Below are 25,336 nucleotides of genomic sequence, written 5' to 3'. Positions count from 1 at the left end.
TCTATCTGGTACACATTCAGTATTTGTCTTTGTTTTCTCTTAGTAACACACTCTAATTAGCATTGATTTACGGTAATGTTAGTAAATATTTATAAAGGTATTGTAGCTGTAGAATCATGTATTTTTTAAACTTTGGGTATAATTTTACTTTTTTTAATACTGAAATATGGATATAATCTTATTAACATCTAATTTCTGTATTGATACTTTTTTTCTGGATTGTTGGATTTGTGGTTTAAAAATTCATTTAATTATGTTTTAATCCTTAACTTAGAAGTTAACAGCTTGCAAACATTTGCTATTCCGGGCTCTATATTTCTCAGTATACTCTCAGGGTTTCTTTATCCCTTTCCACTAGCCTTATTTCTTGTTTGTTTGGTAAGTATATAAAATGAAATCGGGAGACTAGAAAGAAATAACTTTAAATAGAATGATGGGAATGATGATGGCATCCTAGTCCCACTAGTCTCTGGAAGCATAGACTTATTAGTTTTAAAAGGGGTTTAATGTTACAGTAATATCTGTTAAGTCCCTCCATAAGGAGATGTTATAGTTTGGCTTTTTTCTAGAACAGGGTTATCATAGACTTAATTGCATTTATAGGCTCTGTTCTAGCCTTTGCCTTCTGTACTGTTTTGTAATTCAAATAGTCCAAGAATGTTGGTGGGCCCAAGGAGTTAAGTCCCATGGCTGGAGGTGGTGTTTTCAAGCATAGGAATTGAAAAAATATTGCTCTTGAAGATTTATTCATAGGCTAATGGCTAACGTTAACTATTTGCATATAGTCACTAAGTTTAATCACAAGTGCCAGTTTGTTTTAGCTGGTCTCATTTTAGTTATAATTTGGTCAGAGAAAGGACTAGATCAGATGGGTTCTTGTGCTCTGCTCAAGAGATGTTACGCAGAGTATCCACCCCATACCCCAAAAGAAAGAAACTAGTTGAGGTTTGCCTTAGGTGAATATATCCATGTGAATAAGATGGAAAAGTACAAAGTGCTTATGGGTTCTTCTTATTTTGTAGTGTTCTGGACTCGGTGCCTCATTCTGCTATATGCTCTCCTATTTAGTTGGGAGGCCAGTTGTCTATAAATACCTAACTGAGAAAGCAGTAAAATGGTCACAGCAGGTAAACATGTATTTTTAAATTATTTGATGTAATTCTTTGGCTACTTGGGGGGTCAGTGTATAATATCTACATAAATTAACTCAGACTCAGGGCTTTGATAAAAATGATCTTTTGAAAATTAAGTGGTAGGCAAATAATGTTAATAATTTCAAATATGATGTTTTTGTATATGTAACAGTAATCTTAATTCTTTATTCCTAGTAACTTCAATCAGAGCACAAAAGTCAAAGTGTCAATGTAAAGGCATCCATATATTTAGACACCTCACCTGTTTTGTGTTGATGCAGGATGCTGTCAGTGGGTCTCTGAAAAACTTGTATCAGCCAACTCTTTTAATGCATTTCATCAGTGGGAAGAACTTATCTTCTGTTAGGGTCTCTGCAAAGACTAGCAGTGATAAATAGAAGGACTACTGCCCAGGAAAGTCTAGCATAGTATTGCTAAGAATCTTATTCTTAAAGAATCAGAAGAAGCAGACTATTAAATCAGAGGAATTTTAGAAATTTACCCCTTTGTTTTACAGGTTAGGAAATTAAGAGAAATTAAGCATTTTGTCCAAAATCAAAATCATTATTTGTGTAGCAAGATCTAGGAAGTATAAACTGTAATCAGTGCTTTTATTTAGTCAGATAAATGTTTCTATATGATTGTTTAATCTCATTTATCAATGATGAATGAATTCACTCATGTGAAGTACATTAACATAAAGATTATCTGAATTTTGTTTAAATTGGAGGCCAGGTTTATTGATGTACTGTACTAGCCTTTTATATTACAGGACGTTAAAGGCATTAAAAAGTTGTTCATTTGATATCTATCTTATATATAGTTATAAATTTAATTTTGCCTTTTTAGGTTTAAAATGTTGTTGAGCCATATTATCTAGGCTGATGTAGAGCCATCTTTAGTAGTATAACATTACACAATAAGCACAATCTTAAAAACTTTCATCTGATGTTATTTAGCTCTGGTAATGAACATTTGATAAGCAGTTCATTGTCATTTTCAAGCTCCTTATTTGATCATTTCTGTTGGGTAAATGCTGAGCTATCAGGGATAAGAATTTGAAATAAGGTATTTTATAATGAGTTTATTTTCAGGCTTGGCTTTATCTTGATCCTAACTTGTTTCTTTCTTGTGACAGGTTGAACGTCATAGAGAACATCTCATTAACTACATTATATTTTTGAGAATAACACCATTTCTGCCTAACTGGTTTATTAATATTACATCTCCTGTGATAAACGTGCCATTGAAAGTTTTTTTTATTGGCACTTTTCTAGGTAAGCCCTCTGGTTCATGCTGTGTTAGAACTCATTGTGTACATGTCTAGCAGTGTCCAGCTGGGCTAGATTTTATGCTCTTTGCAGGCATGCCAGCACCATATATAACTGGTGGGCACAGAGCCTGGCCTATTATAAATAGATGCTCGGAAATGTTTGTTGGATTGTGTTGACTTAAATTTTTTTTTTAAACAAGAGCACTCTCTGCTGGATATTTTTTTAATCATGTAGAATTAAGCAGGACTTTTTAACTCCATTCTCTCCCTCAGTGGAGAGGAAAAAAAAAATTTGAAGGTGCCTTTTTTGAGTACTTTCTCCTTTGTCTTCTAATCAGGTACTGAAATACTGAACTTTAATTTTCAATAGAAAATTGATCCTATCTTTTTATTAACATAGAACTTATGGGCATTACTGAAAGTTTGAGGGAAAGCAAGGATGAACAAGAAGTTTCTTGCTTTCAAGGAGCTAACACTTAATTTTGAAATTAATCAGTGGGTGTAAAGGTTCATTTATATATTTGTGAATTCTGATAGTTCTTTAGTAAGAGTATTCTGCTTTTCTTCCAAATTTAAGGTGAATTGTTTAGATACCAACAAAATGAGCAGATTCCTCAAGTATTGACTGTCTGTTAAAGCTTTACGTTAATACTTAATTTTTTGTTGCTATTTTTAGAAAAATTTATAGACAAACTTAAAAATCTTAGCAGGTTCTCCATAAAAGTGGGGAAAAAATCTTAGCAGGGTTAATTTTGGATTTTGTAAAATAATATTACACTTATAGAATCAGAAGAGAGAATTTTTGTACAGTCTCCTTATTTTACAGATGAAATACCTAGAGATAAAGTTAACTTCAGCTTTGGCTAAGGTAATTTTTCCAATTTGTTCTGGCTTTTAATAAAATGTAGTTGTTCCACCATGCTTTTGTATAAACTGCTCTTTTTACTCATATATTTTGAGTATCTTTCCATTTCTGAGTATCTCCTACCACTCATTTTTAAGTATACTCTATAAAGGGTGAATGACAATTTACTCAATCTTATTTTTGAAGATTTAAATTGTTTCCAGATTTTTATTATTATAATTCTTTGATGAGCATCCTTGAGACTAGATCTTTGTTCATATACATTAATATTTCCTAAAGATGAAATTGGTGGATCATAGCACATTCATTTTTTTAAGGCTATTGATAAATTTTGTAAAATTATTTTCTGGAAACTTTCCTTGGGTTTTTTAATTCATTATCCTTAAGTGGTGATTATGAAAGACTGAATTCTTTATATGGAAATAAACTTGAGGGGCTTTAAATTAAATTAAAATTTTCAAATTGTAAATCACTATATTCTTAGAAGAAATTGTATACACACAGTATTTTAATTTTTAAAAAGAATTGATTGTTTTTTACCATATGTTTTTACTTTCTATTTTAGGTGTTGCACCTCCCTCTTTTGTAGCAATTAAGGCAGGAACAACATTGTACCAGCTTACAACAGCAGGGGAAGCTGTTTCCTGGAACTCAGTATTTGTTCTAATGATTTTGGCTCTTCTTTCTATTCTTCCAGCCATCTTCCAAAAAAAACTAAAGCAGAAATTTGAGTGAATAATCATCTGGATTTTAGTTTTCCTATCATCATCATCATCTCTCAGGATTGGCAGGTTTATGTGTTAAAATCACCTCTTCAGTAAATGAAACGAATTTGTAAAATAAAATTTCCTATCCAGTGGTTAAAATAATGCATTTAAGTGGCAAAGGAGAGAAGAAAGTAAAAATGGAAACTGGTATACCATGAAAAGTGCTGTCAGTAGTTATGATAGACATCTCCTAAATTACTATTCCAAGGCTATAGATAATAAATGTAGCAGCATAGTAGGAAATTCTTGACCCAACAGATTAACTCAATATATTTCATGAACTGGCCGTAAATACTTACCCTTGACTTGAAAATTTAATATTTTTCTCTCTATTCCATACTATAACTAAAATAGGAAAAGCAAATACAAAATTCAAAAGCAAAGATACAGTATTGCTGTTCTGACTAATGTCAGCCTTCTTGCAGAGCATAAACTTGAAAACTAAAGCTCAAAAGAGATTTACATTTTCTTCCTTTTTACCTTTAAGGTAGTAGACTTGTTTAGAAGTTGCATCTTAGTGGACTACTGAATTTGGAAAAGATACCAAGTTATATCTATTTAGTGAATTTTATTTCTATCTTCTTCTGTTCTAGATTATCATGGATTGGTCTGAAATTTAAAATTCTGACCAGTCTGTTTTCATCTGTTTCCTAGCTTTCAAAATATTTCCACTGTGCATATACAAAATGGCAATGACATGATAATTGTATCATACTGGTGTTGATAATTTATATTCAGATAATATTTTGTTACACAGTTCCCCTTTACTATCTCAAAAGGGTATCAAAAAAGCAAACATTCAAAGTATGCAGTTTTAGATGTTAGATTAATTATGTTACTTTATATTTTGAAACAAAATCAGTGTCAGTACAGCACTCAAGTAGTTGAATATAGTTTATTTGTTCCAATGACTGTAAAATTTACCTCATTTATTTATTAACCTGGTCATTAAAATATGTATTATGTAATTATCCTTTTTATGCATGATACATAAGAATGCCTTGTTTCATTTCTATTGATGGCTTTTTTGTTTGGGGCTGCTTTTGATTAATGCAGTTTCCCTATTTAGGGTTTTTACTTTTTATATCTCAAAGTAAAATTAAATTCTCATATGGTAACTACTATTTAAATAGTCCTGGAAAAACTAAACAGCTTTTTGCTGCTTGCTTAACGGTAATATCCTCGATCCCTTGATTATAGGACATAAAGTAAAGTACTCTGTCAGTTCTGCCTTCACCCAAGACTGTCATGTTGAAAAGTACTTTAGCTGTGGAAGAAATCCTTATATGTTTTTATTGTGAGAGGTATGATCAGCCTCAAAGCCAGTTTCTACTACATAATGTGGACTGATTATTTTTTCTATCGCAGTATTAACAAATGGATTTATTGTAAATACAAAAAATATATTAATTAATATACTATTCTTATGTCACCTGGACTTTTGTGTGAAATTATTTATTGTTATTTCTAGCAAGGTTTTCTTCCTTTCTTATTGACCAGAGACTGAGTGATAAAGCTTTTGTTATTTTTACAAACAAAACATAGCCTTTTTTGACAAAGCTCACTAAATATTACTGTATAAAATGTAATTGAGTAAATTTTTATCAGACTTTTAAAAATAAGAGTTTGGACTCAGGAGCAGCCTCACTATTTATTCCATTATGTATGTATTGTACTTACTCTATTCTCAGAGTATTTTCCTTATCCTTATCATTGATCCTGTCCCTTTGCTGATTATTTTTTCTGTTAGAAAACTGTAGTTGTCACTTAAGGTGAGGTATATTTTCTTCTTCCAAGAGAATAGCCAGTCTTTCCACATTCATCATCATTGTCTGTCAAGAAAGAACCTTCAGCAGGCTGAACCCTAAATGCATTTGGTGGCCTATATTCATGGATTCACAGACTTGGCCTGATGCCAGGTGTAGATTCAAGCTTCAGCCACATCTTGAAGACAGTTACATAGTAATAACCACCAGAGGGCAAGTATGTGTAGTGGGGAGGCGAGCAGGCTAACTAGGAAGTTGACACACTGAGACTGTTCACCTCTTAGTTAATGGCCTCTCTCTGGAGCTCTATTACTTTGTGTGTAATATTTCTAAAACACTTAATAAATGTAAATTAAAATGTAAGAAGAATAAATAGTACTGAAAACTTAAATGTAGCACTTGGGATTTATTTCATGGAAGTATTTGTATTTAAAAAAACGTTCATTGAATAAAAATATTCTTTTGAAATTCTGTGCACATTTTCACCTCTAAGAACAAAGAAAAAAAATTTTAAACCTTTAATTTTTATAGTTGGCTTTTGAGGATCTTAAGGCATTTAAAATTTAAATTGTAGAGGTAAGTAAGTACAGGTAAACATTTATTTAAGTATCTAGTATGTATAATTTCTCTATAAAGGAATTGATCTCGGAGAGAGCAGTGAGCGGTCCTGAAGAGAGATTTTAGTTCCCTGTCCAGGAATTGGACCTGGGTAGCCTGGATGAAAACCAGGAATCGTAGCCACCAGACCACCAGGGGCTAGAGGCTAGAAGCAAAGTAGCCCTAGCTCTTTACCCTGTTTGAAAGGAAGAATGTCTTGTTCAAGGAGGCAAAAACTGTAAAAACAGGTACAAGGTTTATTATTAAAGACAGCACAGCGTATGGGAGAGCACACAGAGAAGCAGTTTGTTTAAGACAGAAGTAAGGCAGAAATACACACCCAGAGAGAAAGGGTATGGGCATCCTTTCTAATGAGGAGGAGCACAGTAAGTCAGAAGCCAGGCAGAAATACACACCTGGAAAGGAGTGTGGGCGTCCTGAATGAGGAGCGCAATAAAGAGGTGATTTAAATCACATATAGGACAGTCCTTCCGGGTCTTTGTTTACATTTAGCCAATTATCTTGTTTCTTTTTTCACACCTGACTGGTCCTAGGACTCGCCCCAACATGCATGTGCAACTTTTTGCTCAGATGGAACCCACCCCAGAAGCCTGTGGGTGCATTCCACACTTACTATGGGGTGGCATCCCCTCCCTTTTTGACCCCCAAGGTGCCTTCCTGCGAATGTGCAGACAGGGAAGTTTTCCTTGACCTCAGGAGTGGCACCTTATCTCTATACTTTAGCAAAGCTCAGCTTCTGCCCCTAGCTTTGTCCTTGGAGTGTCTGGGTGAGAACAAAGCTTCAATTTTACTCCACTTGACAACACTTGACAAACACCAGCTGTCCAGCCCAGGGGCCCATCTATCCCCTACCTCAGAATCTTTTTAAAGTTCTCTTTGGCTTTTTGGAAATGGGTAGAATAAATCAAAAGGGCTGAAACATTCCTGGTGTTTAAATAATAATTGATCGATTGTTTAGATGTTTTAAGGTGGATCTTAACTGCAGTTTCAATACTCTACTGATTATTGCTCTTTCTCTTTTTTCTTCCTTACCTGGGGAAAACTTGCTAAGCTGGGTGACTTCGGAGGATGTTGTTTAAGCTCTAGGCCTCATTTTTCTCATCTGGACTAAGTGAGCTCTAAGGTCCAGGTTCCTTACAGCTCAGACATGATAGGATTCTCTGAAATTAATGAGATTCAGTAATAGGCCCTTCTAACTAAAAATATTAAATTAAGCAGCCTTTTCTTTGTCTAGCTTGTTTTTTTTGTTGTTTTAAAAATTATTTTTTGGCTGTGTTGGGTCTTCGTTGCTGTGTGCGGGCTTTCTCTAGTTGTGAGCGGGGGCTACTCTTCATTGCAGTGTGTGGGCTTCTCATTGCAGTGGCTTCTATTGTTGTGGAGCACGGGCTCTAGATGCGCAGGCTCAGTCGTTGTGGCTTGCGGGCTCTAGAGTGCAGGCTCAGTAGTTGCGGCGCACGGGCCCAGTTGCTCCGCGGCATGTGGGATCTTCCTGGACCTAGGGCTCAAACCCATGTCCCCTGCACTGGTGGGCAGATTCTTAACCACTGTGCCACCAGGGAAGTCCTGTCTAGCTTTGTTTTATAGCTTACAGTGCCAGATGTAGATTTCATGTACACTGTCTCATTTAAATAAATTAACCATTTTATTTGCAATGAAAGACTTGAGAAAACAACAAGGGCTATTCCCATTTGGTTACTTTGCTAGTAATATGAGGTAGGGTAAAATGGAAATTGTTCAGGGGGTTAAAAGGACTCTTCTGAAGAGTCTTCATCCTAGAAATACTTGGTATGAAAAACAGAAGTCATAATATCAAGTCTGATGACCACTTCGAGTTATCAGGGATGGTACTTTGAGAATAGAAGGTGGGGGAACACACTACTATATTATATTTGGGGGGCCTGTCTGGGCTCCTTAATCTAAGGTTTAATCATGTAACATCTGGAGCTGTGCCAAGTGGGTACTCTTGTCATGATGACTGAGCTGTTAGATAAAGACTGCCAGGAAGGACTTCCCTGGTGGCGGTCCAGTAGTTAAGACTCCACGCTTCCACTGCAGGAGGTTCAGGTTCAATCCCCGGTTGGGAAATTAAGATCCTGCATGCTGCACGGGCGTGCTCAAAAAAAAAAAAGGAGTGCTGGGGAGTAGAAATTGACCCAGTGTTAGCCACTGATTGTTCTGGAGTACCACTTGAAAGTCTAAGGGGACTTTTGAAAACCACTCTGAAATCATTGTAAAACTATGGAAGCTGAGAGATGGAATTACGCTGTTCAGGTCTGTGTATTTTAAATGGAAAACTAGTCACATTTTAGCATTGTCTTAACCCTGTAGAGTGAATCTATAAGAATCTTCATCTTGAAATTATAGTCTGGAAGATGGTCTTTTGTGCAGCACCTACACTTCCTTAAGAAAATGGATTCTTTACTGGAAAGCTAACAGGCCCAAGGTAGACATAGTGTGCAGAGTCAAGACCCCTACCTACTTTCACCTTTGAGACAGGGTTTCCTGGTGACTAGATCGTCACTCTGGAGCTTGCTTTGGAATTCGTGTTAGAACACCAGTCAAGGTTTGTGATGGATAATCTAATGTGTCAACTTGACTGGGCCATGAGATGCCCCAATAGCTGGTTAAACATTTCTGAGTGTGTCTTTTGAGGGTGTTTCCAGAAGAGATTAGCATTTGAATTGGTGGTCTGAGTAAAGCAGATTGCCCTCCCGCCTGTGGGTGGGCATCATCCAATCTGTTGAGGGCCTGAATGGAACAAAAAAGGTAGAGGAAAGTTGAATTCACTCTCTGCCTGATGGTTGAACTGGAACATTGATCTGCCCTTGGTACTCCTGGTTCTCAGGCCTTCAGACCTGGACTAGAATCTACATCATTGGCTTTCAGGCCTTCGAACTATACCACCCCACCGACTCTCCTGGGTCTCCAGCTTGCAGACAGCAGATTGTGGGATTTCTCAGTCTCTGTAATCAGATGAGCCGGTACCTTAATAAGAAATCTCTTTATATCAATATATATAATATATATCAATGTTTCCTATTGGCTCTGTTACTCTGGAGAGCCCTAATACAAGGTCATAGGCTACTATTAGGTAGAGACATATTGAAAGGAAATAGTGATAGATATTGCAGAGAAAAATTGGAATTCCTGGTGAAGTTTGGAAATGATGAAGGGATAGTGATTGATACAAAAAAATTAGAATTATACATCATCATCAAGAATTATATGTGGTCTCAAAGGTGCAGATGCCCATGTCAGTGTAGTGGTAAGCATGAGTCCTTATATAAGGTATTTGTTAATGTGGATAATTGTCAGAACTTATCATTTATTGCTACACAAAAAATAGGAAAAATAATCTCTACCTATATGAAGACTTGGGATATTTCTCATCAAGTCATGTGATAAGGGTACTATCAAATACATTTTGGAACATCAGGCCTAGCTGGAGTCAAACATTATAGAAGCAATTTTTAGTGATGTTTAAGTGTAGAAACTAAGATTCCACCTAAGACCTGAGAGACTCTTGAATCATCTTTCTTAGGTCTCAAATTTGGGTGGAGAAGCAGGATGACACACTGGTTATCTTTAGATAACAATTCTAGCCAGCCTTGTTGGAAGAAGAGGCATCAGTTCAAACGAGCTGGAACTGAGTTCAGAGGCCCAATGAGTAAAGTTCTGGGCAATGGAAAGAAATACATTCCTTACCTTTTGGTCGAAATGCTGCCCAAAGCAAGCCCTAGACATCAATTTGCTTCAGCTGTGAATGTGTGGAAAGGCTTGGTTACAAACAAAACAAGCCTAGCAGGTTTTGAAATTTGGGGGAGAGGTTCTGAGAAAACAAAGGGCTGCTTGATTGGGGGAGTGGAGGAGGAGAGTGGGTGGGGCTGAAACACTAACCCATTTGTTACTGTTGTAGAAGCTGGGCATTTGGGGGCAGACTGCACTCATGTCCTGATTATTATTAGTTATTAGTCAGGGTTCACTGATGGCAAACAACAAAACTCACCTCTGGCTTGAGCAAAAGGATATTCATTGGTGCCTTTGGAGGCTAGGAACCAGAAGCACTGGAAAGGCCTCATAACAGGATAGAGGTCGGGCTACTGCCAATGGAATGAATAAAGTACAACTGTCTGCATCTTGTAGGCATTTGATCAGCATTCACATTCCAGGGGTTACCACTGGAATGGTAACCATTCCACTCAGCCACCAGACTAAAGAAATTGGAATGCTGATAGGAAGGGGAAATGAATTTAAGTTAACCAAAAAGCCACAAATGGAAAACTGGAAATGAGAGGAGCTGGAATGATTGGTCCCTGTGAGCAGAAAGCTTGAAGGTCATATATACACATCCTCTCCCTTAACAGTGATAGAGACCCTGAAATGAGACACTGAAGTAGTCAGGAAGCCCATCTGATGATATACATTCTCAGGGCATGGGACAGAGACAAAAGAAACCCGATACTGAGGGTGCGGAGAGTAGCAGAAGATCCTGCCTGGGAACTCGCCTAGTTTGGGGGTTTATGCTGTTGTATCCAGTAAGAATGTGCTAAATGTCTAAAATTGAGAACTCCCAGTTTTGCTCTTCTGTCAGTCTTCCTCCTAAAAATGGCTCCATTCATACATCTAGTTTTTTATGCCAAACACTTAGTAGCCATTCTTTATTCTTCACCCTGAATTCGATTCATCAGCACAACTTATTAATTATGCCTCCAGCACTTAAAAAAATTAATTAATTAATTAATTAATTTATGGCTGCGTTGGGTCTTCATTGCTGCACGTGGGCTTTCTCTGGTTGCAGTGAGTGGGGGCTACTCTTGGTTGTGGTGCAGTGGCTCCTCTTTGCAGTGGCTTCTCTTGTTGCAGAGCACGGGCTCTAGGCTTCAGTAGTTGTGGCTCGCAGGCTCAGTAGTTGTGGCTTGCAGGCCCTAGAGCGCAGGCTCAGTAGTTGTGGTGCACGGGCTTAGTTGCTTTGTGGCATGTGGGTTCTTCCCGGACCAGGGCTCAAACCCGTGTTCCCTGCATTGGCAGGTGGACTCTTAACCACTGCGTCACCAGGGAAGCCCTACTTCCAGAACTCTTGAATCCAACTACTTCTTCCATCTTTATTGCTAGCATTGTAGTTTGTCCAAGTCCATTTACCTTTGACCTGGAGTACTTCAATAACTTAATTTGTCTGCCTTTTGCCAGGCTTGCTCCTCTAAACTCCATTTTCTACACAGCAGCCAGCATTATCTCTTAAAAACGTAAGTTACCTATCAAGATTGTGAACGAGCATAGCCTGCTGGCTTCGTGTCCAAAATCAGCCCTAGAGGAACAAGGGAAGCAAGAGAGAAGCACAAACATCATGAGAAACCTCTGGGGAGAATGAAAGCTTTAGAGACTCTCTGTGTGTGTTTGCACATGTATGCTCACTAGTGCTAGTAGCTAGAGCCATGGGGGAGGACTGGAGACAAATGAAAGTAAGGGTTGAATGTTTCAAAGTTACATTTTTTTCTCTTCCTGCATTAAATAATAGCCCAGACTCCCTGTATCACCAGGATAACAACAGGATAGTGCGAAAGTGCTGCTGGGGTGAAGAACTGATGAACACAGGGCCTAGCAGCCCTCAACATTCACTTCTCTCCACCCCTGCCCCCGACCCCACCCCAATCCAGGACTGAGGAATCATAAACTAAGGAGACTACCTCCTACATTGGGGTTTCTTTCCAAGAGTTTATAGGTAAGTCCCTGACCTGAGGAGTGGCCTAATAAAGTGGCAGTCAAAGGAACCTAGTATCTGAGGCTTTCTACCCTTGAACTTATTCCATCCTCTCTCTTTAAATTCACTGGGAGAGACACTGAGACTTGGCCTTCAGTCCCTGCTTGATAGATATTAACAGAAAGAGTAACTAATACCAGGAGAACATGTGATCATTAACCAAGACATCTAGACACCTAAGAAGAACAATCACTATGAAAGAAAGACAGCAAATTGAACAACGTATAATACTTAAGGCAGAATTATTGGATCGGATAAATGTTAAACAATAAATATATTCAAAATAATAAAGATATTAATATGCTATAAGAACAAGAAATCATAAAGAACTAGGTAAAATATTAAATATGATATGTATAATCATTGAAATAAAGAATATAATAGATGAATATTTAAACAAAAATTTTAAGTGAGAGGATTGAAAGGTATACCAGGTAATTCTAAATCAAAAGAAAGCTGGAGCACTTGACAAAATAGACTTAAAGACAAAAATATCATAGGTGATAAACATATACTGGGAAAAAAAGTATAGAGTGGAAGATACAATGATTATAAGTATAAATGCATTAAAAACATAGCTTCAGAATGTAAAAAGCAACAACCTATAGAACTGTGGGGAAAATGGATAAATTAATTGTGGTTGGAGATTTTAACACATCCCTCTCAGAAACTGATAAGCAGACAAAAATGAGCAAACACTGAATATATGAAAAGGAAATTAATTAAAGCATATATATGTATGATATGTATGTAGAATTATGTACCCAAAAAAGAATACATATTCCTTCTGAACACATGCAAAATCTTTACAAAAACAGATCACAGAGGAAGCCTCAATAAATTTCAAAAGATTGATATCAGACAATTTTTTTAAAATAAATTTATTTATTTATGTTTGGCTGCATTGAGTCTTCGTTGCTGCTTGCAGGCTTCCTCTAGTTGCGGCAAGCGAGGGCTACTCTCGGTTGCAGTGTGTGGGCTTCTCATTGTGGTGGTTTCTCTTGTTGTGGAGCACAGGCTCTAGGCACACAGGCTTCAGTAGTTGTGGCTCGTGAGCTCTAGAGCGCAGGCTCAGTAGTTGTGGCGCACGGGCTTAGTTGTTCCATGGCATGTGGGATCTTCCTGGACCAGGGCTTGAGCCCATGTCCCCTGCATTGGCAGGTGGATTCTTAACCACTGTGCCACCAGAGAAGTCCCAAATGTCATTCTTTTTTTTAAAAAAATAAATTTATTTATTTTTTATTTATTTAATTTTGGCTGCATTGGATCTTCATCGCTGTGTGCGGGCTTTCTCTTGTTGTGGAGAGCAGGGGCTACTCTTCGTTGTGGTGCACAAGCTTCTTACTGTGGTGGCTTCTCTTGTTGCAGAGCACGGGCTCTAGGCTCACAGGCTTCAGTAGTTGTGGCACAGGCTCAGTAGCTGTGGCTCACAGGTTCTAGAGCGCAGGCTCAGTAGTTGTGGCGCACAGGCCCAGTTGCTCCGCGGCATGTGGGATCTTCCCGGACCAGGGCTCGAACCCGTGTCCCCTGCATTGGCAGGCGGATTCTTAATCACTGTACCACCAGGGAAGTCCCCCAAATGCCATTCTTAATGGAAAATTTTAGATGCAATCTCTTTAAGATTGGGAATCAAATAAAGATTCCCACTGTGATTGCTACTGTTTGACATGATACTGAAGGTCTTGGCCAAATGCTGTAAAGAAAAACAGAAATATTAGGTGTGGGCTTCCTTGGTGGCGCCGTGGTTGAGAATCCGCCTGCCGATGCAGGGGACACGAGTTCGTGCTCCGGTCCGGGAAGATCCCACATGCCGTGGAGCGGCTGGGCCCGTGAGCCATGGCCACTGAGCCTGCGCGTCCGGAGCCTGTGCTCCGCAACGGGAGAGGCCACAACAGTGAGAGGCCCGCGTACCGCAAAAAAAAAAAAAAAAAAGAAATATTAGGTGTAAAGATTGGAGAGGAAAGATATAACTGTCATTATTTGAAATTGCTACGATCATCTACTTAAAACAGCAGAATAAACAAACAAATTGAAACTAAAACAAGGCGTTAGCCGGGTTGCTTGACACAAATAACCGGCATACCGGTTAATAGGATCTACCATCTTAAAAGATAATCTTTTGGAATCTCAGCCTTAAACTACAAGGCAGTCTCCTCCATGAGGAATTTTTGTACAGCTGTTAAAGGACTAAATGTTCTCAATGTAGTTAGATCTATTTGCTCTTAACTAACCATGAGCTCTTTGAGTACAGGACCTCTGCTGATGAGAGGGAAGGTTGTTGCAGTCCCAACCAACTGGTATTACTTCAAGAATGGAGATATAAACTTCCAGTTACAAAATAAATGAGTCACGCACCTGGAGGAAATGTATAGCATGGGGAACACAGTCAAAGAAAATGCAGAGCCCTTTGTTCAAAAAGCAGAAAAAAAATTAGTGCCATTAAAAGTACTTAGGGCCTCCCTGGTGGCGCAGTGGTTGAGAGTCCGCCTGCCGATGCAGGGGACACGGGTTTGTGCCCCGATCCCGGAGGATCCCACATGCCGCGGAGCGGCTGGGCCCGCGAGCCATGGCCGCGGGGCCTGTGTGTCCGGAGCCTGTGCTCCGCAACGGGAGAGGCCACAGCAGTGAGAGGCCCGCGTACAGCAAAAAAATAAAAAAATAAAAAAAAAATAAAATAAATAAAAGTACTTAAATGTGGACTTCCCTGGTGGCACAGTGGTTAAGAATCCGCTGGTCAATGAGGATTCCTACATGCCTAGAGCCCGTGCTCCACAACAAGAGAAGCCACCGCAATGAGAAGCCCGTGCACTGCAACCAAGAGTAGCCCCTGCTTGCTGCAACTAGAGAAAGCCTGAGCGCAGCAACAAAGACCCAGTGCAGCCAAAAAAAAAAAAAAAAAGTCCTTGAATGTAAACATTTTTCTTTGTTTCCAGGGTCTTCTTGATTTGTCCTGGTGTTTGTGTTTAATGTTGGTCTAAGCAAAGAAAAATTAAAATTGTAAATTATTAGCTTGAATTTTATATTTATCTTTATATTGTGCAGTGGCAGTTTTAAATGCAAATATAAGAGCATTTAACTGGATGTAGAATCACCGAAATTATATAGTTCTACTGTGAAGCTCATACATGCATATTCACTTAATTCTTACATGAACACTGGAAATACTGCAAAAAGTAACTCAACCGTTTTTGTTTCACTTCTTGATGAGCACTCGTTCTACCAGCATTCTTCAACTTACTGATGAATGTAAAAGGCCTGAAAGGAAAAGGAACTATGGGTTGCCCTGTTTTTCCCCTTCCTTCTATGTCACCATTTTTAGCAAGTCATTGGCTACTACAAGGAAGTCACATAAATAAGAATATGCACCTAGGGGTAAGACAGGAATAAAGACACAGACCTACTAGAGAATGGACTTGAGGATATGGGGAGGGGGAAGGGTAAGCTGTGACAAAACCAAAGAGAGGCATGGACATATATACACTACCAAACGTAAGGTAGATAGCTAGTGGGAAGCAGCCGCATAGCACAGGGAGATCAGCTCGGTGCTTTGTGACTGCCTGGAGGGGTGGGATAGGGAGGGTGGGAGGGAGACGCAAGAGGGAGGGGATATGGGAACATATGTATATGTATACTGATTCATTTTGTTATAAAGCAGAAACTAACACACCATTGTTAAGCAATTATACTCCAATAAAGATGTAAAAAAAAAAAAAAGAATATGCTACGGTTCCTCAGTTGTTTGCATTTCTCAGAGTGCCATTGCCTTCTTTCTGTGTTAGAAGCAAGTTCTGGTTTGAATAGAAAGCACACCCTGGCAAGGTAGTCAGCACCCCTACTTATGCAGTTGTAGACATAACATGCTTGCCCTGTACTGGCTTTAAGTCTCGCTGAATTCCCAAGCATCACAGGTCCACAGGAATTCACCAGCCATGGAGTATTGCAGACACTGTATGGGAATCAGGCAGCAAGGAACAGCGCACATGCATTTGCTCATACAATATTTGCTCATGGGCCTGCTCCTTCATTCCATCAGACTTCACTTATAAAACACAAGTTCAGGGCTTCCCTGGTGGCGCAGTGGTTGAGAGTCTGCCTGCTGATGCAGGGAACACGGGTTCGTGCCCCGGTCTGGGAAGATCCCACATGCCGCAGAGCGGCTGGGCCCGTGAGCCATGGCCGCTGAGCCTGCGCGTCCGGAGCCTGTGCTCCGCAGCGGGAGAGGCCACAACAGTGAGAGGCCCGCGTACCACACACACACAAAAAAAACACAAGTTCAAAGATAAAGTTACTAAGAATTTTAAGGGAATTCCCTGGTGGTCCAATGGTTAGGGCTTGGTGCTCTTACTTCTGGGGCCCTGGTTGGATCCCTGTCAGGGAATTAAGGCAAGCCCCTCCAGGCGACCAAATGAAAAAAAAAAAAAAAATTAAAACTGCAACAGCCCAGAATTAAACCAAGTTCTGAATACAGAGTCCTGTGCATAGATGGAAAGCCCATGGAAGTCTCCCTGGGTGTAATAGAAGGAGGTAAGAATCAATGTTGACTCCAACTATTATTATATATCCAGTATAGACATTTGTAAACAGATGAGTGAGGAGTGAGGATGGAAAGTGAGGGAGAAGAAGGAGCAGAGGGACTAAAAGAAGCCATGGTTGGGGGGCGGGGAGAGAGAGAGAGAGAGAGAGAGAGAACAACTAAAGCTGACTTGACTTTCTAGTTCTGTGAGGCCCAGTTCTACTTCCTGTGTCTTGCTGTTGACCAGCACCATGCTGGGCAACGCAGATAAAATGCAGCCCCACTGGTAGTTCATACAGTGATTTGGGGTGAACTAGAAAAAGATGCCTCTTTCTTAAGATACTTTACTGCCATCTGTTGGAAAACTGTCATAATAACTATGTGAATGAACAGTGACCACAATGAATGGTATCTCTGGGGCAATGCTCTGTCTGTACAGTGAATGGCAGCCCTGCCTGTTACCCTCAGGGTCCCCAGGAGTCAGAGGCACAAATGGGGATAACTTACAACCTGAGCTTAGCAAACTTAGTGGGCAGCAGACAGGAGTTGAGGCAGCGGGCCAAGGGGTGGCCCAGGCACACCTCCGAATCGTAGCCTCAGAGGCGTTCAGTTGAGAATCAAAACCCGTAGTTCCTCACTTTTAATATTTATTTATTACTTATTTATTTTATTATTTATTTTTGGCTGCATCGGGTCTTAGTTGCGGCATGCAGGATCTTCATTGAGGCACTCGAGATCTTCCGTTACAGCATGAGGGCTTTTCCCTAGTTGTGGTGTGTGGGTGTGGGTTTTTTCTCCTCTAGTTGTGGCACACAGGCTCTCTAGTTGAGACGTGTGAGCTCAGTGTTTGTGGCGCACGGCGTAGTTGCCCTTTGGCATGTGGGATCTCTGTTCCCTGACCAGGGATGGAAACTGGGTCCCCTGCATTGTAAGACGGATTCTTTACCACTGGACCACCAGGGAAGTCCCCCAGAGATGTCTTTCTAATTATAGGGTCCCTGAGGTGGGAAAGCAATAAAAGAATTCTCAATGATGCAGCTATTGGAAATTGTACTCAAGGCCAAGGCCTTCTCTGTAGAACTGGGTAAGTGGAAGACTTGAGAGAATGAGGGACCTACCGAGGTCACATCATCTGAGTGCATTGCAGAGTTAGGATTTTAACTCGGGTTTCCTGGCTCCTGAGCCAGGCTCCTTTACAGTCCCCAGGAGTGGCATCTGCTTCTTTCTTCCGTCTCCTCTTTGTCTTGGAATTTCATGAACTTTTATTCAGACTCAGGAAAAACCCAAACCATTTCATTAACATTTGCTGAAAGATTATTGAATATTGTGAGTATACTGCATTTAATAACAATCATTAATAATTCTTTTGCAAGCTCCACAGTTACCAGCAACCCAGTAATATCTCTTCCTTGCCCACAGAGTACATTAAACTGTACTCTTTTTTTCTTTTTAAACTGTACTCTTCAAAGAACATCTTGGGAATTCCCTGGTGGTCCAGTGGTTAGGACTTGGCACTTCCACTGCCAGGGCCTGGGTTCAATCCCTGGTTGGGGAACTGAACTAATACCCCGCAAGCCGCAAGGCGCAGCTAAAAAAGAAAAAAAAAGAACATTAAAAAAAGAAAAGAGAACATCTCCCTATGTATGAATAAAGGCAAAGTGTTCCCCAAATATAAACTAAGACATAATGCTCTGAACTTTTTTAGCAATTCAGTTTATTTTGATTATAGTTAATTCTTGATGTGTTAAAAGTCTTGTGCTGTTTTAATTCTGTCAATTCATTACTATAAATTTAATCATTTCAATAATTAAATATTCTTAATTTTTCTATATGTAATTATCTTACATTTTTTGTCTGTCATACTAAAGGCAAATTGATATAACCTAGAAAACTGATAGTGTGACACTATGTTTTTGTTTATAGTCAGCTGAAAAAAATACTAACATTCAATTGTCAATTGTACAGACTTTTCCATATTTTTTATTAAGGTATCATTTACAGTAGAATTCACTCTTTTTAAAAAAAATAAATTTATTTATTTATTTATTTTTGGCTGTGTTGGGTCATCACTGATGTGCAAATACTTTCTCTAGTTGCAGCGAGCAGGGGCTACTCTTTGTTGCGATGCGTGGGCTTCTCATTGAGGTGGCTTCTCTTGTTGTGGAGCACGGGCTCTAGGCACACGGGCTTCAGTAGTTGTGGCGTTTGGGCTCAGTAGTTGTGGCTCACGGGCTCTAGAGCTCAGGCTCTGTAGCTGTGGTGCGTGAGCTTAATTGCTCCACAGCATGTGGGAATCTTCCTAGCCCAGGGCTCGAACCCATGTCCCCTGCATTGGCAGGCAGATTCTTAACCATTGCGCCACCAGGGAAGTCCTAGGATTCACTCTTCCTAGTGTACAATTCTGTAAGTTTTGACAAACATATACAATTATGGAACCACCATCACAATTAAGATATATAACAATTGCGTCACTCCTCCAAAAACCTTTGAGAGCCCAGCCACAGTTAAATATATCTTCCTTTTGGGATCTGGTCCAAGGGCCTTTCACTTCCCCTCAGGAGACCATCTGGCCTTTCCCAGAAAGCTCTTGCTCTCAAGTTGATGGGAATGGCAAGGGACTGTGTTCACAGTCTAAGGGAGAGGGCCGGATACAGCACATATAAGGCCATCCACCCAGACTCTCAAAATGCTCTCAACCCAGGAGGACAGAAGGGAGGAGGGGACAGAGGAACCACCAGTGAGTCACTCCTAGGTTTGTCAAGAGCCAAAGGTACCCCTTTGCTTATCTGGTCTAGCAACTCTGCCCTGTCTCAGCCTCCTCAGATACATACAACACACACAAACATACACACACTACCCACAACACAATTGTTTACACATGCAAGTACACAAACACACATGTAATATATGTGAGTGCCTACATATACATGATCGACTCTATATAAAAATGTTCACTCACATACAAATAAACAGACATGTATATAGATAAACACATGCACATGCTCGTGCACAACTTTTGGGAGAGTTGCATCACATGTGAACATTCTCAGCAATTTGCTCTTCCTGTTGCTCAACTTCATACTTCCCCAGGCCATGGGGCAGCAGATGCTGCTTGATTGCTGACTCTTCTTTGGGGCTTCTTTGTTGCTGTGAGTTATGGTGGCCGAAGGTGATGTCTGATTTTCAACTGATTTAGGGAGCTTGTGTGGTTGAGAGACATGAGGAGCCTGATACTGGTTATGAATGAGGTATTGGGGGCTGGTGGGACAGCAGGACATGGATCAGTGTGCAGAGAGAGCTGACTGCCAGAGATGGCTGTGGGTGTGTCACTCTTTACCCAGATGTATTTGTGCTTCTTGTCTTAAGAAAGCCCATATTGTGAAGCTTATGTTTTTCTGTATGATCAGTGGGATTCATTTCAGTTTGCACATGGTGAACTCTTCACTGAGCATTGGAGAGGAAGGGTTTTGAGAACCTCTGGGTTCACCAGCTGACCTTTCTTGAATGCTATGCTGTGAGCTGGGAGTGGGCAGGGTCTCGCTGGGTGGGGTCAGCCCTGTTAGTATAGATATGGACTGTCTCTGAAAGGATAAACAAGGCATTGCTGACATTGACTGCTTTGGGGGAGGGAAACTGAGTGGTGGTATCAAGACCCTGTGTGGTGAGATGCTGAGGGCTCTAGGAGTCCCCAGTTGTGGACTCTTAGAAGAGGTGCTGCATTAGCTGGGCCCCGAGGGAGGTCAGCAGGTGAAGGAGGGCAATTAATCTGTTATTAGCTTGGAGTCCAGCCTTGGCCCTATCTTCTCTTCAGAGGCTCTACCTGAGGCCAAGGCAAGAATGTACAGGTGGGAGGGTAAGGGGGGCTGTCTCAGCCTCCTCGCCTATATGGTGTGTCAGGCCAAGGTCCTCCCATCTGCCTAACCACTCTTCCCTTTCACCTCAGAGTAGGCTTAGTTTGGAAGGAGGAGGTAGGGTAGTTCCTGCTCCTGAGGTTTTCTTAGTGGAAGAGGCCATTGGCCCAGGGACTTTGGGATCCAAAAAGCTCTTTCTCCCTTTCAGAGGTACAGGTCTAAATTGGGTTAGCAGGGCCCCAATCTAAGGCCTGAACTTCTAGGTGTGGAGGTGAGACAGGCTAGGACCTGAGGCCTTGGACCCTTTGCTGCAGTGGTTGCACAAGGGACTAAAAATAACTGCATGCATGGGCAGTTGGGGCAAATTATGAACAACAAGATACAAAAAGACCAAAAGCCCAACTGCCACTTCTGAGGTGTCAGGAGCAAAAGGAGGGTACGGCACATGATCCCTGCACACAGCACCACCAAGGGGGTGGGCAGATCATCCAAGCCACCCCTCCAGCTCGACCCCTGGACCTGCCCCTACCCTCACCCCATTTAAGGGATCAACTCATTCCCCTCAGGGAGTGAGTAAGGGCACTTGTTACTTGTTTTCACTCCCTTGTGCTGCAGCACGAGTCCCAATAAAGCTTTGCCTGAATTTCTCATCTGGCTTCTTATCAATTTCTATTGATTAAAGAGTCCAAGAACCCGGGTGGGTAACAGAGGAGGAGCCACAAATAAGTGATTAACTTTGGGCTTTCCAAATGCCAAGGTGAGGATGGGTTATGGGTACTATGGTCCCAAACGGGGTGACTGCTGGGAAAGTAGTTGAGTGAGTAGTAAGGCTTGACTGGGGACAGACTGTGTGAAGGGGGATGTTGGAAGAATAATAGGATGGGTGTGTTGAGCCTGGATCATACAAAGCCTTAGCAGTCACACTAAAAAGAGTTTGTGCCCTACTGAGGATTCTGGCTGGCAGGGTGTAGCATGACCAGAGCTGTGTGTCTGGCAGATTAATCTTGCTGTGTGAGTAGGGGAGACTAGAGGAAGGGGATGGCATTTCAAAAAGTTTTAATAATACTTATTTTTTGAGTAGATAATACATTCTTATGGTTCAAAACTCAAAAAGTACAAAACAGGGCTTCCCTGGTGGCGCAGTGGTTGAGAGTCTGCGTTCCGATGCAGGGGACACGGGTTCATGCCCCGGTCCGGGAAGATTCCACATGCTGCGGAGCGGCTGGGCCTGTGAGCCATGGCCGCTGAGCCTGCGCCTCCGGAGCCTGTGCTCCGCAATGGGAGAGGCCACAACAGTGAGAGGCCCGCATACTGCAAAAAAAAAAAAAAAAAAAAAAAAAAGTACAAAACAATGTATAATGAAACATTTCTCTTCAGTTCCCAATCCCTGTCATTCAGTTTCTGTCCCTAGAAGCAGTAAAGTTTAACAGAATAATTTATTCTTCCAAAAATAGTATATGCATATACAAGAAAGAATAAAGTACATATTTCTTTTATCTTTTTTACATAGATGATAGAATATTACACACACCTTTTTTTTTACATGTATCACTTTAATTCACACAACAAACATATGAGGCAAGTAATATCATTATCTCCATTTTACAGATGAAAAAATTAAGGCACAGAGAGGTTAAAAAATTTACCTAAAATTACAGATTTTGTAAATGGTAAAGTTGAGATTTGAACCTTGGGTGTCTGACTTCAGAGTTCCACTCAGAGCTGTTCTTTAATAAGTGACTTTGTTTCTTCTACATTTAATTTATTTATTTTTAATTTTATGTTTTTGAAGTATAGTTGATTTACAACATTATATAAATTACAGGTGTACGATGTAGCGATTCACAGTTTTTAAAGGTTATAGTTCATTTATACTTAGTATAAAATATTGGCTATATTCCTTGTGTTGTACACTATATCCCTGTAGCTTATTTTCTACCTAATATTTTGTATCTCTTAATCCCCTACCCCTATATTGCTTTCTCCTACATTTTACTTGTATCTTCAGCTCAGATCTACTTTTTCATTTTTAAAAGCCAGTGTCCAAGAAGTAAATTCAGAACAAACAAAGAATGATGAGTTACCTTGAAATTTTATTTTATCTTTACTGTGGAATTTTTTCTCAATTTGAAAAATTGTGGTAAAATACACATAACATAAAAGTTACCATTTTCATCACATTTATGTGTACATTCAGAGGCGTTAAGTACATTCATAATGTTCTGCAGCCACCCCCACCATCCATCTCCAGAACTCTTTATTTTGCAAAATAGACACTCTATGCCAATTAAACAATAACTCCTCATTCCTCTCCTCCCATCCCCAGCTCCTGGCAACCGCTTTTCTCTTTCTGTCTCTATGACTTTGACTATTCTAGGTACCTTATATAAGTAGAATCACACAGTATTAGTCTTTTTGTGACTGGCTTGTGTCACAAAAAGACGTCGCATGATGTCCTCAAGCCTCATCCATGTTGTAGTATATGTCAAAATTTCCTTCCTTTTTCAGGCTGAATAATATCCCATTGTATCTATATGCTACGTTTTACTTATTCATTCACCTATCGATGGGCACTTGGGTTACTTCCATGTTTGAACAGTTACACACACAGTTTTGCACTTGCTTTTTATATTAGCGATATATCTTGGATTTTTTTTCTGTATCTGTACCTAATGAGTCTCTTTTATTTTTTTCCTTGTCTTTTCTTCTTTCCTTTTCTTCCTGTTTTGTTTTGCAGATGCATAATATTTCAATATTTACAAGCTGTAGTTTCTTTAACCCGTTCCCTAAAGCTGGATATTTAGATTGTTTCCAGTTTTTTTTTTTTTGGGGGGGAGGGGGTTTCTCTTACAAACAACACTGCAATACAAATATATATAATTTTGCAGTTAGTGTTGTTTGAAGATACGCCAATGACCTCATTCCAGCTTTCAAAGCAAGGTTTGGCTCTGTGAGCAGATCTGTGTGGCCCTTTCCTAGGGGCTCATTCCCTCTGCTCTTGGGCTGATCTATTGTGATCATATCCTCCCTCCCTTTACTTTGGTGTTGCTTTTGTAAGGTACACAGACTTGCAAGGTTAGCCCTGCTGTTCCTGCATTTCTCCAGGGAAGAACTAACACCCAAGGGAGTAATAAGGCAGGTAATCTGGTATCTTTCAAAATGATATTTTTAAAATGTTTGTTGAATATATATTAAGCAAAGGGAAAGAAACTGATTTATTAATAAAAATTATATACTTTTTCTTTTATATTAAAAATAAGGGATTTATTACATGCACTGTATATATCATTGTATTTTACACAATATGAATTTGTCTTTTTCCCAGTTTTTCCATTATTGATATCATTATCCAGCAACACTCACTAAAGGTAAGGGTAACTTATAAGATACAGTTACAAAGTATTTTTCAAAACATGCTTAGTGATTTTCTGGATTTCCTGAAACCAGGATATTTCACACTTTCAGTAACCTGTTCTTTTTCCAGCTTCCTTTTATAACTTTCTGAACCAAACAAGGGTTAAAAGTAGACAGAACTGTGCTATGCTTTACTCATTGTTAAAATTTTCAGAACCAATAGAATTTTCTAATGGATATGACATGGAGTGTGTGTGTGTGTGTGTGTGTGTGTGTGTGTGTGTGGTGTGTAGGTGTGCGGAGGAAGGGAAAGAGAGAGAGAGAGAGAAGAATGAGTGTAAGGTTTTTGGCATGAACTGAAAGCATGAAGTGCTTTCAGTTACTGAGATGGGGAAAGCATGTGGAAGGGGCAGCATATTACGGGTGTAAATTAGAAATTTGATTTGGAATATGTTAACTTTGAGATGCCTCTTAGACCTCCAGACTGAGATGATAAGAAGTCAGTTGGATTTACAAATCTGAGTTCAGGACCAGTTCCAAGCAGAGTTAATATATATGAAGCACTTAAAATGGTACCTTACATATCCTTTTAAACAAGGAGGATCATGACACTCCTTTGTTCAAAATTCTACACTGACTTTTCATTTTACTCAGAGACAAAGACAAAATCTTTACAGTGCGCTTTCAAGGCTCTCCGTGATCTGCTTCCCCTACCACAACATATTCTACTTGGGTGATGGTAATGCTAGCTGCTATAACAAATAAACCCCACAGTACCAGTGGCTTCACACAATTGAAGTCTGTTTCTTGTTCACCAAAGAGTCCAGTGGGGGTATTCTTGGTCAGCTGGAGACTTTCCTCCATGTAGTTGATTCAGAGATCCAGACTCCTCTGTCTTCTGTTTTGCCATTCCTTAGAACCTCACAATTCTCTACTTTTAGCTGGTGGAAGGCAAAAAAGAGAGAGGGAAGAGCCTCATTTATTTCTTAAAATTTTAATTAATTAATTAATCTCATTTGCTTATTTTTAAATTTTTTTAAATTGAAGTATAGTTGATTTACAATGCTGTGCCAATCTCTGCTGTATGGCAAAGTGACTCAGTTATACACATATGGACATTCTTTTTTTTTTTTTTTTTTGTGGTATGCAGGCCTCTCACTGTTGTGGCCTCTCCCATTGCGGAGCACAGGCTCCGGACGCGCAGGCTCAGTGGCCATGGCTCACGGGCCCAGCCGCTCCACGGCATGTGGGATCTTCCTGGACCTGGGCACGAACCCGTGTCCCCTGCATCGGCAGGTGGACTCTCAACCACTGCGCCACCAGGGAAGCCCTGGACATTCTTTTTTTAATATTCTTTTACATTATGGTTTATCACAGGATATTGAATACAGTTCCCTGTGCTATACAGTAGGACCTTGTTTTTTTATCCATCCTATAT

General features: G+C 39.9%; 1 protein-coding gene across 3 annotated transcripts in view; it reads left to right on the top strand.

Annotated features, from left to right (window-relative positions):
- The window catches only part of TMEM41B (transmembrane protein 41B), a 33,206-nt gene extending 27,011 nt beyond the window's left edge, over positions 1 to 6,195 (top strand). For 2 of the 3 annotated variants that reach the window (XM_060105047.1, XM_060105048.1), the window contains exons 5-8: positions 285 to 378; positions 1,023 to 1,127; positions 2,272 to 2,410; positions 3,837 to 6,195. In XM_060105047.1, the coding sequence (XP_059961030.1) occupies positions 285 to 378; positions 1,023 to 1,127; positions 2,272 to 2,410; positions 3,837 to 4,006 (508 nt within the window). In that variant the 3' untranslated portion in view covers positions 4,007 to 6,195. The remainder of the gene's footprint in view (positions 1 to 284; positions 379 to 1,022; positions 1,128 to 2,271; positions 2,411 to 3,836) is intronic. The other variant, XM_060105049.1, reaches the window with a different exon arrangement.
- Positions 6,196 to 25,336: the final 19,141 nt, after the last annotated feature.

Source organism: Mesoplodon densirostris, chromosome 7 (genome assembly GCF_025265405.1).
Source record: "Mesoplodon densirostris isolate mMesDen1 chromosome 7, mMesDen1 primary haplotype, whole genome shotgun sequence".
Taxonomy (NCBI): domain Eukaryota; kingdom Metazoa; phylum Chordata; class Mammalia; order Artiodactyla; family Ziphiidae; genus Mesoplodon; species Mesoplodon densirostris.
The sequence above is the reverse complement of the archived record's forward strand: the minus strand, read 5'-3'. Positions and strand labels throughout refer to the sequence as shown.